At 43.2% G+C, this 12651-nt stretch overlaps 1 protein-coding gene across 1 annotated transcript; it reads right to left on the bottom strand.

Moving 5' to 3' along the window:
- Nucleotides 1-9805: 9805 nt before the first annotated feature.
- LOC123485484 (endothelial zinc finger protein induced by tumor necrosis factor alpha-like) lies at nt 9806-11668 on the bottom strand. Its single transcript, XM_045216436.1, has 2 exons — nt 11501-11668; nt 9806-11000 (listed from the first exon to the last, which is right to left on the bottom strand). The coding sequence occupies exons 1-2, from the start codon at nt 11601-11603 to the stop codon at nt 10012-10014; spliced, it is 1092 nt and encodes a 363-aa protein (XP_045072371.1). The 5' UTR covers nt 11604-11668; the 3' UTR covers nt 9806-10011.
- Nucleotides 11669-12651: the final 983 nt, after the last annotated feature.

Below are 12651 nucleotides of genomic sequence, written 5' to 3' on the forward strand. Positions count from 1 at the left end.
CCTCTTCTTCTTCTTTGTGTAGTTTTCCGGCAGACTAGACGCTGGTTGCGTGTTGCTGCCTTTCACAGGTCGGAGTGTTCACGAAAAGGAGATTGGGGGGGAATTTAATTGCACCACTATCTTACCCTACAAATACACCACTATCCCCAACAAACCCACCACCCCTTCCCACTACTTTGGTCCTAATAGGTCGTCGGCCTGGGAGGATGGAACCTCTTCTCTCAAAACCCACTGTAGTTCTTCTGCACTAAAACCTTGGACACGCAAAAACTTCTCTGCTACTACTACCAAATCAATCTTCTGGAATTTCCGTTCCATCTGTATGGTGCAATTAATGACCATAGCATTAAACGCCAAGAAGCCAACCTTACTAAAGCACAAACTGTTTCGGTCACTCTGTACTGGCCTACTCTCAAATAAAATTGTATTGGTCACATACACATATTTAGCAGATGTTATTGCGGGTGTAGCGAAATGCTTGTGTTCCTAGCTCCAACAGTGCAATACTATCTAACAATTCACAACAATACACACAAATCTAAAGGAAAATAATGGAATTAAGAAATATATAAATATTTGGACGACAAATGTCGGAGTGGCATTGACTAAAATACAGTAGCATAGAATACAGTATATACATATGAAATGAGTAAAGCAGTATGTAAACATTATTCAAGTGACCAGTGATTCCATGTAGGGCAGCAGCCTCTAAGGTGTAGGGTTGAGTAACCGGGTGGTAGCCGGCTAGTGATGGCTATTTAACAGTGATGACCTTGAGATAGAAGCTGTTTTTCAGTCTCTTGGTCCCAGCTTTGATGCACCTGTACTGACCTCGCCTTCTGGATGGTAGCGGGGTGAACAGGCCGTGGCTCGGGTGGTTGATGTCCTTGATGATCTTTTTGGCCTTCCTGTGACATCGGGTGCTGTAGGTGTCCTGGAGGGCCGGCAGTGTGCCCCCGGTGATGCGTTGGGCAGACAACACCACCCTCTGGATAGCCCTGCAGTTGCGGGTGGTGCAGTTGCCATACCAGGCGGTGATACAGCCCGACAGGATGCTCTCAATTGTTCATCTGTAAAAGTTTGTGAGTGTCTTAGGGGCCAAGCCAAATTTCTTCCGCCTCCTGAGGCTGAAGAGGCGCTGTTGCGCTTCTTCACCACACTGTCTGTGTGGGTGGACCATTTCAGATTGTCAGTTATATGTACGCAGAGGAACTTGAAGCTTTTCACCTTCTCCACTGCGGTCCCGCCGATGTGGATAGGGGCGTGCTCCCCTCTGCTGTTTCCTGAAGCCCACGATCAGCTCCTTCGTTTTATTGACGTTGAGGGAGAGGTTATTTTTCTGGCACCACTCCGCCAGGGCCCTCACCTACTCCATGTAGGCTGTCTCGTCATTGTTGGTAATCAGGCCTAATTTCCTACCTTCACCACCTGGGGGCGGCCCGTCAGGAAGTCCAGGACCCAGTTGCACAGGGCGGGGTTCAGACCCAGGGCCCCAAGCTTAATGACGAGCTTGGCGGATACTATGGTGTTGAAGGCTGAGCTATAGTCAATGAACAGCATTCTTACATAGGTATTCCTCTTGTCCAGATGGGATAGGGCAGTGTGCAGTGCGATGGCATCGTCTGTGGATCTATTGGGACGGTATGCAAATTGAAGTGGGTCTAGGGTGTCAGGTAAGGTAGAGATGATATGATCTTTAACTAGCTCTCTAAAAGCACTTCATGATGACAGAAGTGAGTGAGGGTGATAGTCATTGAGTTCAGTTACCTTTGCTTTTTGGGTACAGGAACAATGGTGGACATCTTGAAGCAAGTGGGGACAGCAGACTGGGATATGGAGAGATTGAATATGTCCGTAAACACTCTAGCCAGCTGGTCTGCGCATGCTCTGAGGACGCGGCTAGGGGATGCCGCCTGGGCCGGCAGCCTGCGAGGATTAACGCGTAAATGTTTTACTCACGTCGGCCACGGAGAACGAGAGCCCACAGTCCTTGGGAGGGGCCGCGGCCGTGGCACTGTAGTTATCCTCAAAACGGGGAAGAAGGTGTTTAGCTTGTCCGGGGACTGTGGTTTGTACCTATTTATTTGGTTTGCCATTCTATAATTTTTCATGGAATTGTAGTGGTTATTAAATATAATTTATTTAGAATTTATCAGAATACATTTTCCAGAAATAGTTTTACCAGCTATTTTATTCTCAAATTGAAAAAACTGAGGGAGGCCACCCTCCACACTCTGGCGGCACTACATCCCTGACCGCTAGCTGAGGCTGTTATCTCCAGCCACATATGGACACCTCCGACTGGCTGTTGAAAGGAAAGTAGTGGGCGGTGGAAAGAAGTGGGGTGTCGAAAGGAAAGTAGTGGGCGTGTGGAAAGAAGTAGGTGTGTCGAAAGTGCTCTGCTATACAGTGGGGGAAAAAAGTATTTAGTCAGCCACCAAGTGAAAGTTCTCCCACTTAAAAAGATGAGAGAGGCCTGTAATTTTATCATAGGTACACGCCAACTATGACAGACAAATGAGAGAAAAAAATTCCAGAAAAATCACATTGTAGGATTTTTTAATGAATTTATTTGCAAATTATGGTGGAAAATAAGTATTTGGTAATAACAAAAGTTTCTCAATACTTTGTTATATACCCTTTGTTGGCAATGACACAGGTAAACTTTTCTGTAAGTCTTCACAAGGTTTTCACACTGTTGCTGTTATTTTGGCCCATTCCTCATGCAGATCTCCTCTAGAGCAGTGATGTTTTGGGGCTGTCGCTAGGCAACACGGACTTTCAACCCCCTCCAAAGATTTTCTATGGGGTTGAGATCTGGAGACTGGCTAGGCCACCCAGGACCTTGAAATGCTTCTTAGACCACCCTCGTTGCCCGGTGGTGTGTTTGGGATCATTGTCATGCTGAAAGACCCAGCCACGCTTTCATCTTCAATGCCCTTGCTGATGGAAGGAGGTTTTCACTCAAAATCTCACGATACATGGCCCCATTCATTCTTTCCTTTACACGGATCAGTCGTCCCTGGTCCCTTTGCAGAAAAACAGCCCCAAAGCATGATGTTTCCACCCCCATGCTTCACAGTAGGTATGGTGTTCTTTGGATGCAACTCAGCATTCTTTGTCCTCCAAACACGACGAGGTGAGTTTTTACCAAAAAGTTATATTTTGGTTTCATCTGACCATATGACATTCTCCCAATCCTCTTCTGGATCATCCAAATGCACTCTAGCAAACTTCAGACGGGCCTGGACATGTACTGGCTTAAGCAGGGGGACACGCCTGGCACTGCAGGATTTGAGTCCTGGCGGCGTGTGTGTTACTGATGGTAGGCTTTGTTACTTTGGTCCCAGCTCTCTACAGGTCATTCACAGGTCCCCCGTGGGTTCTGGGATTTTTGCTCACCGTTCTTGTGATCATTTTGACCCCACGGGGTGGAGATCTTGCGTGGAGCCCCAGATCGAGGGAGATTATCAGTGGTCTTGTATGTCTTCCATTTCCTAATAATTGCTCCCACAGTTGATTTCTTCAAACCAAGCTGCTTACCTATTGCAGATTCAGTCTTCCCAGCCTAATGCAGGTCTACAATTTTGTTTCTGGTGTCCTTTGACAGCTCTTTAGTCTTGGCCATAGTGGAGTTTGGAGTGTGACTGTTTGAGGTTGTGGACAGGTGTCTTTTTATACTGATAACAAGTTCAAACAGGTGCCATTAATACAGGTAACGCAGTGGAGGACAGAGGAGCCTCTTAAAGAAGAAGTTACTGGTCTGTGAGAGCCAGAAATCTTGCTTGTTTGTAGGTGACCAAATACTTATTTTCCACCATAATTTGCAAATAAATTCATAAAAAATCTACAATGTGATTTTCTGGATTTCTTTTCTCAATTGTCTGTCAGTAGTTGACGTGTACCTATGATGAAAATTACAGGCCTCTCTCATCTTTTTTAAGTGGGAGAACTTGCACAATTGGTGGCTGACTAAATACTTTTTTTCCCCCACTGTAGGTTAGACGGTTTTGATTGGCCTGTTTTTTCCTTCCGTTTCCTACCACGCAACTACCGTACATTGAGCTACAGTATGTTAGCACATGTTGTATACAAAAATAAAGTTAAACATCACACACAATGTATAAACAAACCTATTACAATTGGAGCAGGCCAACCCTGCTGGAGGTCTGCTAGGTGTGCATGGTTCTGTTTCAGCTCAACAATAAAAACCGATTCAATTTATCAAACCTACTGAGTTGATAATCAAGTGGGCTATTGCTGGAGTGGAACATGTAGTCTGCTCACCCAGTAGATCAGGGATCAGTGGAGCAAGGTTGGACACCGCTGGTAGGAAGTTTTTTTGTTCACCTGAAATTATACGTTAGTAATAATAACTTACTTGTTACTACTCAATCATCTAGGGCGGCAGGTAGCCTAGCGATTAGGAGCTGGTTATAAAAAGGTCACTGGTTCGAATCCCCAAGCCGACTAGGTGAAAAATCTGTCGGTGTCCTTGAGCAAGGCACTTAACACTAATTGCTCTGGATAAGAGTGTCTGCTAAATTACTAAAATGTAAAAAGGTAAATCTATTGTTGTTTAGACTATACTGTCTAATCTTTACATATGAGTTAGCTTATTTGTGCATTTTGTAGTGATGAAGTGTTGATTCTTTGAAGTGAAGTGTTTAAACTTGTTTTAATTCTTAAACTATTATTCAAAATGAACTAGTGTCAATGTTGATTAATCCCATATCACAATCCTGCAATAAAGAAGGGAAGGGGTTCTGTCTCTAATGTGTCTGGTGTATTTTCAAATGAACATTTCCTTTTTGTCTAGTTGTAAGATCTCCAATCTGTTTTATTTGATTGTCACTCTCTCGCAGTATATCAGCTATCTGAATCCATTTAGCAGCTTATCATACGGCATGCATCGCCAGTGCAGCCATAGGCCTTCAGTATGATGGCATTACTGGCCTTATGGGCATCTGTCATCTGAAGCAGAGAATAGCTAAACTCACACATTGTTTACATGTTGAGCTATATGTTCTCAACTTAAAAATGATACCAGTTCGACAATGAGGCAAACCATATACCAGATTTTGTCAATGCCATTTAAGTGCTAAGATATAAAATTGTTTAGATACAGAATAAAAAATAAGGAGATGACAATTAGGCTACAGGTATCATATGAGGTTCATTTTATTTTATTCATTTTAGCAATGTTGCTTGCAGTTGTTCCCATAGTAGATAGTTCAGGGGTATTCAACTCTTACCCTATGAGGTCCGGAGCATGCTGGTTTTCTGTTCTACCTGATAATTAATTGCATCCACCTGGTGTCCCAGGTCTAAATCAGTCCCTGATTAAAGGGGAACAATTTTAAAAAGCAGTGGAACTGGCTTCGAGGTCCTGAGTTGAGTTTGAGGGAGATAGACAGTACATGGTTGCTCTATTTAGGTCTAAAACTGACCCTGGATAAGCTAAATGCTGGGCTCACAGCTAACCTTTAAGTCAATAATATGCTGTTTTAATTACAATTTTGTTGGCTTTATAATCGTGAGAGAATTATACTTTGAAATGCGGAGTAAAGCACCAGTTAAAGGAGTCATAGCCGGGGTGTCGATGGAGGTAGATACTGAATACTTCAAGAGAATCCAAGATGTGGTTGGTGCCCGGCCCCTGAACCACATGGGGAAAAGGAAGAAACTCTGTCGGTTCTTTTTGTTTTTTGATAAAGAGCACATTCCTATGCATGTAAAGTTAGGTTACGTAAAGTATGCAGTAAGAGCATTTGTCCATACGCCACTACAATGCAATAACTGTAAAGGATTTGGCCATGTCGAAAATGTTTGCAGACGGAAGGAGTATATTGAAGATCGGAGGAAGAAGGTCAGTGTTGCAACGGTGGTGGGGATCATGATCGAGAGTTCTTGGAGTGCCCTGTAAGGGTGAAGGAGGTCAAGGTGGCAAAAGTAAGGGTGGCTCTCCTACGCGAAGGCAAGGAAAATAATTGAGACAGCAAGTGATGCTAGTGTTGATGATATGGTAGTGAATGTTTGTCAACCAAGAGAACCGGACACGCTTTGTGTGAATAAGGTGGACTTTGTGGCGTTTATTCAGTGTATTGCAACAGTTATTAATTTGACTGTTAAAAAAATGGGACATCATTGTGGCTGCAGCAGAAACGTTTTTGGGCCTGGAAATAATTCACAGCGGATGACCTTCAAGGGGTACTGGCGGCGGAAAAGGTACGGCCCTCCCAGGCTCCTGAGCCTGTGTAGGGATCAGATTGTCCTTTGTGAAGATGTAGCTTGAAAGTGGGTGAAAGTGTTGCGGTCAGATGAGACCAAAATCGAGCTCTTTGGCATCAACTCAACTCGCCGTGTTTGGAGGGGGGAGGAATGCTGCCTATGACCCCAAGAACACCATCCCCACCGTCAAACATGGAGGTGGAAACATTATGCTTTGGGGGGTGTTTTTCTGCTAAGGGGACAGGACAACTTCACCGCATCAAAGGGACGATGGACGGCGCCATATACCGTCAAATCTTGGGTGAGAACCTCCTTCCTCAGCCAGGGCATTGAAAATGGGTTGTGGATGGGTATTCCAGCATGACAATGACCCAAAACACACGGCCAAGGCAACAAAGGAGTGGCTCAAGAAGAAGCACATTAAGGTCCTGGAGTGGCCTAGCCAGTCTCCAGACCTTAATCCCATAGAAAATCTGTGGAGGGAGCTGAAGGTTCGAGTTGCCAAACGTCAGGCTCGAAACCTTAATGACTTGGAGAAGATCTGCAAAGAGGAGTGGGACAAAATCCCTCCTGAGATGTGTGCAAACCTGGTGGCCAACTACAAGAAACGTCTGTCCTCTGTGATTGCCAACAAGGGTTTTGCCACCAAGTACTAAGTCATGTTTTGCAGAGGGGTCAAATACTTATTTCCCTCATTAAAATGCAAATCAATTGATAACATTTTTGACATGCGTTTTTCTGGATTTTGTTGTTGTTATTCTGTCTCTCACTGTTCAAATAAACCTACCATTAAAATTATAGACTGATCATGTCTTTGTCAGTGGGCAAACGTACAAAATCAGCAGGGGATCAAATACTTTTTCGCCTCACTGTATATATTTTATAATAAGATCATCTTTAAGAACTAACAATCACCTAAATAAAAGCTAGACAGTCAGAGAGAATCTAAAATTCCCAAAAACTATGCATTCAGGAGTATTTTTGTCATCGCATTGATTTTTGTATAATGTTTGAGACACTCAGATAGCATAAGTCCCTCAAACTCAACGCTGGACCTCGAAGCTAGTTACACTGCATTTTTTCTATTGTTCCCCTCTTATCAGGGACTGATGTAGATGTGGGAAACCAGTAGGGTGCAATTAATTATCATGTCGAACAGAAAACCAGCAGGCTCCGGACCTCGTAGCATAAGAGTTGAATACTCCTTGAATAAATGTGTCATTGCGGCCAACAGGAGGGCCTCTAACATTTTTGGTTAATTGGCCACACCCATGGCCATGCCCCCAGTCACACCCACCACCAAAGCCCCATTTTGATCCAGAAAAAACCCTGACATGGAGTGTTTACCCATCCCCACTACGTTTGAGTCCTATACTGTAGTTACAGAATGACTTCATTGTTGTTAAACCCATCATGGTGGACATAAATATGATGTGCGTATAAAACAAGTCAGCTATGATAGGACTTCAGACAAACCTAACCAAACTATTTTGACATGTACAGTAGGTGTTTGTTAGTGTGTGGGTATGTGTAGGTATATTTAGTAAGTGTATATTGGTCATAAAGCGCTGTCGGGGAGTATGCAGAATAGAGTGAGATCAGATGTGATGTATACAAAAGAGAGTCAATAAAAGTCTTAGAATGAATAGTCAAATGTTTTGTTTATTTGTGGTCCTCTGTAGCTCAGCTGGTAGAGCACGGCGCTTGTAACGCCAAGGTAGTGGGTTCGATCCCCGGGACCACCCATACACAAAAAATAAATAATGTATGCACGCATGACTGTAAGTCGCTTTGGATAAAAGCGTCTGCTAAATGGCTTATTATTATTATTATTAAACAAGCAAGTTTTAAATTCACCAGATGAAAACACCACACACGTCTCAATAAAGTATCTGCATGAACTTGATCAACTGCATTCATTTTCTCATTAAGTGTCTTGGGGAAAAATGTAAGTATTTGAATGAAAGTAATGAAATAGTTATTTGTGAACATCATATAATCTACACAGTACAAACACAATATGTAACATACTTTTTAGGCTATATACAGGGCCTTCAGAAAGTATTCATACCCCTTGACTTATTCCACATTTTGATGTGTTACAGTCCAAATTCAAAATTGATTAAATATTTATTTTTTTCTCACCCATCTAAATACTATGTAAGTAAGAATTTCACTGTAATGTCTACACCTGTTGTATTCGGCACATGTGGCAAATCAAATTTGATTTGATTTGACTATAACCAAGAATGACAAAGTGAAAACATGTTTTTAGAAATGTTTGCAAATGTATTGAAAATGAAATACAGAAATATCACATTTACATAAGTATTCACACCCCAGAGTCAATACTTTGTAGCACCTTTGGCAGCGATTACAGCTGAGAGTCTTTCTGAGTAAGTCTCTAAGAGCTTTCCACACCTGGATTGTGCAACATTTGCCCATTATTCTTTCAAAAAATTATTCAAGCTCTGTCAAATTGGTTGTTGATCATTGCTCGACAACCATTTGCAGGTCTTGCCTCAGATTTTCAAGTAGATTTAAGTCAAAACTGTAACTCGGCCACTCAGGAACATTCACTGTCTTCTTGGTAAGCAACTCCAGTGTAGATTTGGCTTTGTGATTTAGGTTATTGTCCTGCTGAAAGGTGAATTAAACTCCCAGTGTCTGGTGGAAAGCAGACTGAACCAGGTTTTCTAGGATTTAGCCTGTGCTTAGCTCCATTCAGGTTATTTTTTATCCTGAAAAACTCCCCAGTCCTTAACAATTAATAGCATACCCATAACATGATGCAGCCACCACTATGCTTGAAAATATGGAGTGGTACTCAGTAATGTGTTGTATTGGATTTGCCCCAAACGTAACACTTTGTATTCAGGACATAAAGTTAATTGCTTTGCCACATTTTTTGCAGTATTACTTTAGTGCCTTGTTGCAAACAGGATGGATGTTTTGGAATATTTGTATTCTGTACAGGCTTCCTTCTTTTCACTCTGTCAATTAGGTTAGTATTGTGGAGTAACTACAATGTTGTTGATCCATCCTCAGTTTTCTCCTATCACAGCCATTAAACTAACTGTTTACATGTCACCATTGGCCTCATGGTGAAATCCCTGAGTGGTTTTCTTCCTCTCCAGCAACTGAGATAGGAAGGTCGCCTGTATCTTTGTAGGGACTGGGTGTATTGATACACCATCGAAAGTGTAATTAAAAGGGATATTCAATGTCTACCAATAGGTGCCCTTCTTTGCAAGGCATTGAAAAACCTCCCTGGTCTTTGTGGTTTAATCTGTGCTTGACTGAGGGACCTTACATATAATTGTATGTGTGGGGTACAGAAATGAAGTAGTCATTCAAAAATCATGTTAAACACTATTATTGCAATTAGAGTCCATTCAACTTATGTGACTTATTAAGCACGTGTACTCCTGAACTTATTTAGGCTTGCCATAACAAAGGGGTTGAATACTTACTGACTCAAGACATTTCAGCTTTTCATTTTTAAATAATTTGTACAATTTTAGAAAAACATAGTTCCACTTTGACATTATGGGGTATTCGTGTAGGCCAGTAACAAAACATATACATTTAATACATTTTAAATTCAGGCTGTAACACAATATTGTATTATTTGCCTTATATATCACACAATGTCTGGGCCTTGCACTTCAACGCTCTTAGTTGTTGTGGAAATTGACCCACTACTGCTGTTTACTTTATGCATCTATGTCATCTCGCTGAGTCTACCTTTAATGCAGGGTTTGATCTTAACTTCAAAAGCTATCGAGTGGAATGGTTACTTTCTATGTTATAGAGTGGAATGGTTTTTCTGCTGGTGCATCTTGAGGTATCTCCCTCTGAGAACCTCTTCCCACAGTGCTTACAGTCAAATGGCCTTTCTCCCGTGTGGACCTTCAGGTGCATCTTCAGCTGGTGCTGGCGGGAGAACCTCTTCTCACACTGGGGGCAACTGTAGGGTTTCTCCCCTGTGTGGACTCTCTGGTGCCTCTTCAGGCTGGATGATTGGGAGAAAGTGGCCCGGCACAGGTGGCAGCCGAATGGTTTCTCACCCGTGTGCATCCTCTGGTGGATCTCCACCTGTTTGTAGAAACTGAAGGCTTTCCCACAGAACGAACACGGGAAGCGCTTCTCTTTGCCACCGGATCTACTGATAGCGTTACTACTACTGTCATTTGTCAATCGGCTTGTGTAGCCATTTACTGGTGAAGCACTGGCATTGTCTGAGGTCTGGTTTAACATAAGGAGAGTGTGAGGAGGATGAAGGCCAGGGAGTGTCTGTGTTGTCGCAGGGTCCATGTTCCAGTTGATAGATCCTATAGAAGGCAGGCTGAGGGCAGCACCTGTTAGGGGGTTAACCTGAGGCACCATCAGTGTCTCTGAATCACAACTATAGGAGCAGGACGGAGCATCACTAGCAGAGTCCGTTTCTGTTCTCTCCCGCCGCATACGGACACCTCCCCGTCCCCGCGGACCAAATCTGCGCCTCGCACTGGTCTCAGCCAGTCTGTTGTCATGGAGACTAAGATCGGTTGTTGTTTTGTGTTCGAATGTCTGTTTCTGGTTGTGGTTAACAGTGTTGTTACCCAGCCCAGAGTTGAGGATGCTGTCCCATCCACTGACCTCCACTATGTGGCCTCTGGTCCTGCCCTGCTCAGTGATGTTGTCCCCTGGGCTCTTGGCTGCACCGGTCTGGGTCTGGGAATCCAAAATGGTCGCCCAGTCTCCTCTGTTAGCCTCCAGCCAACCACCTGCGTGAAGAGGTTAGAAAACAGACTTTAAAAACATGGCAGAGAAAACTCTACATATGGAGTTTTTTGTTGTTGTCAATTACCGGGTCAAGTTCATAGATTATAATGTGTGTTTTTATATGTAAACATAAATTCTATTGATTAAAGTTTATGGATGAAGAAAATATAGAAAAAAAAACAATAGCCAGGCGCATCATTATTCCCATTGAAGATCTATTACTATATGTAGGCAGGTAGCCTAGCGGTTAAAAGCATTGGGCCAGTAACCGAAATGTTGCTGGTTCGAATCCCTGAGCTGACTAGTTGAAAATCTGTCGATGTGCCCTTGAGCAAGGTACTTAACCCTAATTGCTCCTGTAAGTTGCTCTGGATAAGAGCGTCTGCTAAATGACCAAAATGTAAATATGTACATTACCAGTCAAACGTTCGGACACACCTACTCATTCAAGGGATTTTCTTTATTTTTACTGCTTTTGACTGGTACTGTATGTCTCCCTTACCTTGCTCCCCCATCTTTATTCCACTCAGCAGATCAATGCTCTCTGGTCCATCCTCTATCGTCTCCACTTTGACTAGCAGCAGATCAGGCTTCCCATCCTCCATGTCTACTGACTGTAAGAGATACAGAGTGAGAGGATGTTGGATCAAGAAATCTGATATGAACACCCTGCTGTGGAGCATCCTCTGATTGGGCAATGAGGGATTGCTATGAGTACTATGCAAACATGTTAGTTGATTTGATACTATGCAAACATATTGGTTGATTTGATTACTTTAATGGTTTGATCATTCAAAGGCATGGTCTCACACTTAAAGGGCAACTCCACCACTTTTCAACCTCACTTTCATTATCTCCAGCACAATACCAGTGTCAACATACATTTACTGTATGTGGACACCTGCTCGTCGAACATCTCTTTCCTAAAACATGGGCATTAATATGGAGTTGGTCCCCCTTTGCTGATATAACAGCCTCCACTCTTCTGGGAAGGCTTTCCACTAGATGTTAGAACATTGCTGTGGGGACTTGCTTCCATTCAGCCACAAGAGCATTAGTGAGGTCGGGCACTGATGTTGGGCGATTAGACCTGGCTCGCGGTCGGCGTCCAATTCATCCCATAGGTGTTCGATGGGGTTGAGGTCAGGGCTCTGTGCAGTCCAGTCAAGGTCTTCCACACCGATCTCGACAAACCATTTCTGTATGGACCTCGCTTTGTCATGCTGAAACAGGAAAGGGCCTTCCCCAAACTATTGCCACAAGGGTGGAAGCACAGAATCGTCTAGAATGTCATTGTATGCTGTAGCGTTAAGATTACCCTTCATTGGAACTAAGGGGCCTAGCCCCTATGCATTGGGACAGGTAGCGTTCTCCTGGCATCCGCCAAACCTAGATTTGTCCATTGGACTGCCAGATGGTGAAGCTTGATTCATCACTCCAGAGAACACGTTTCCACTGCTCCAGAGTCTAATGGCGGCAGGCTTTACACCTATCCAGCTGACGCTTGGCATTGCGCATGGTGATCTTAGGCTTGCTTGCAGCTGCTCGACCTGGAAATCCATTAGGTATGTGAAAACGGCACATTTCGAAGTTTTGTTGAAAAAAATATAAAGTAAAAAATTATACCCGATGACATTAAAAAAACAGTGATTT

This window comes from Coregonus clupeaformis, unplaced genomic scaffold (genome assembly GCF_020615455.1).
Source record: "Coregonus clupeaformis isolate EN_2021a unplaced genomic scaffold, ASM2061545v1 scaf0710, whole genome shotgun sequence".
Taxonomy (NCBI): domain Eukaryota; kingdom Metazoa; phylum Chordata; class Actinopteri; order Salmoniformes; family Salmonidae; genus Coregonus; species Coregonus clupeaformis.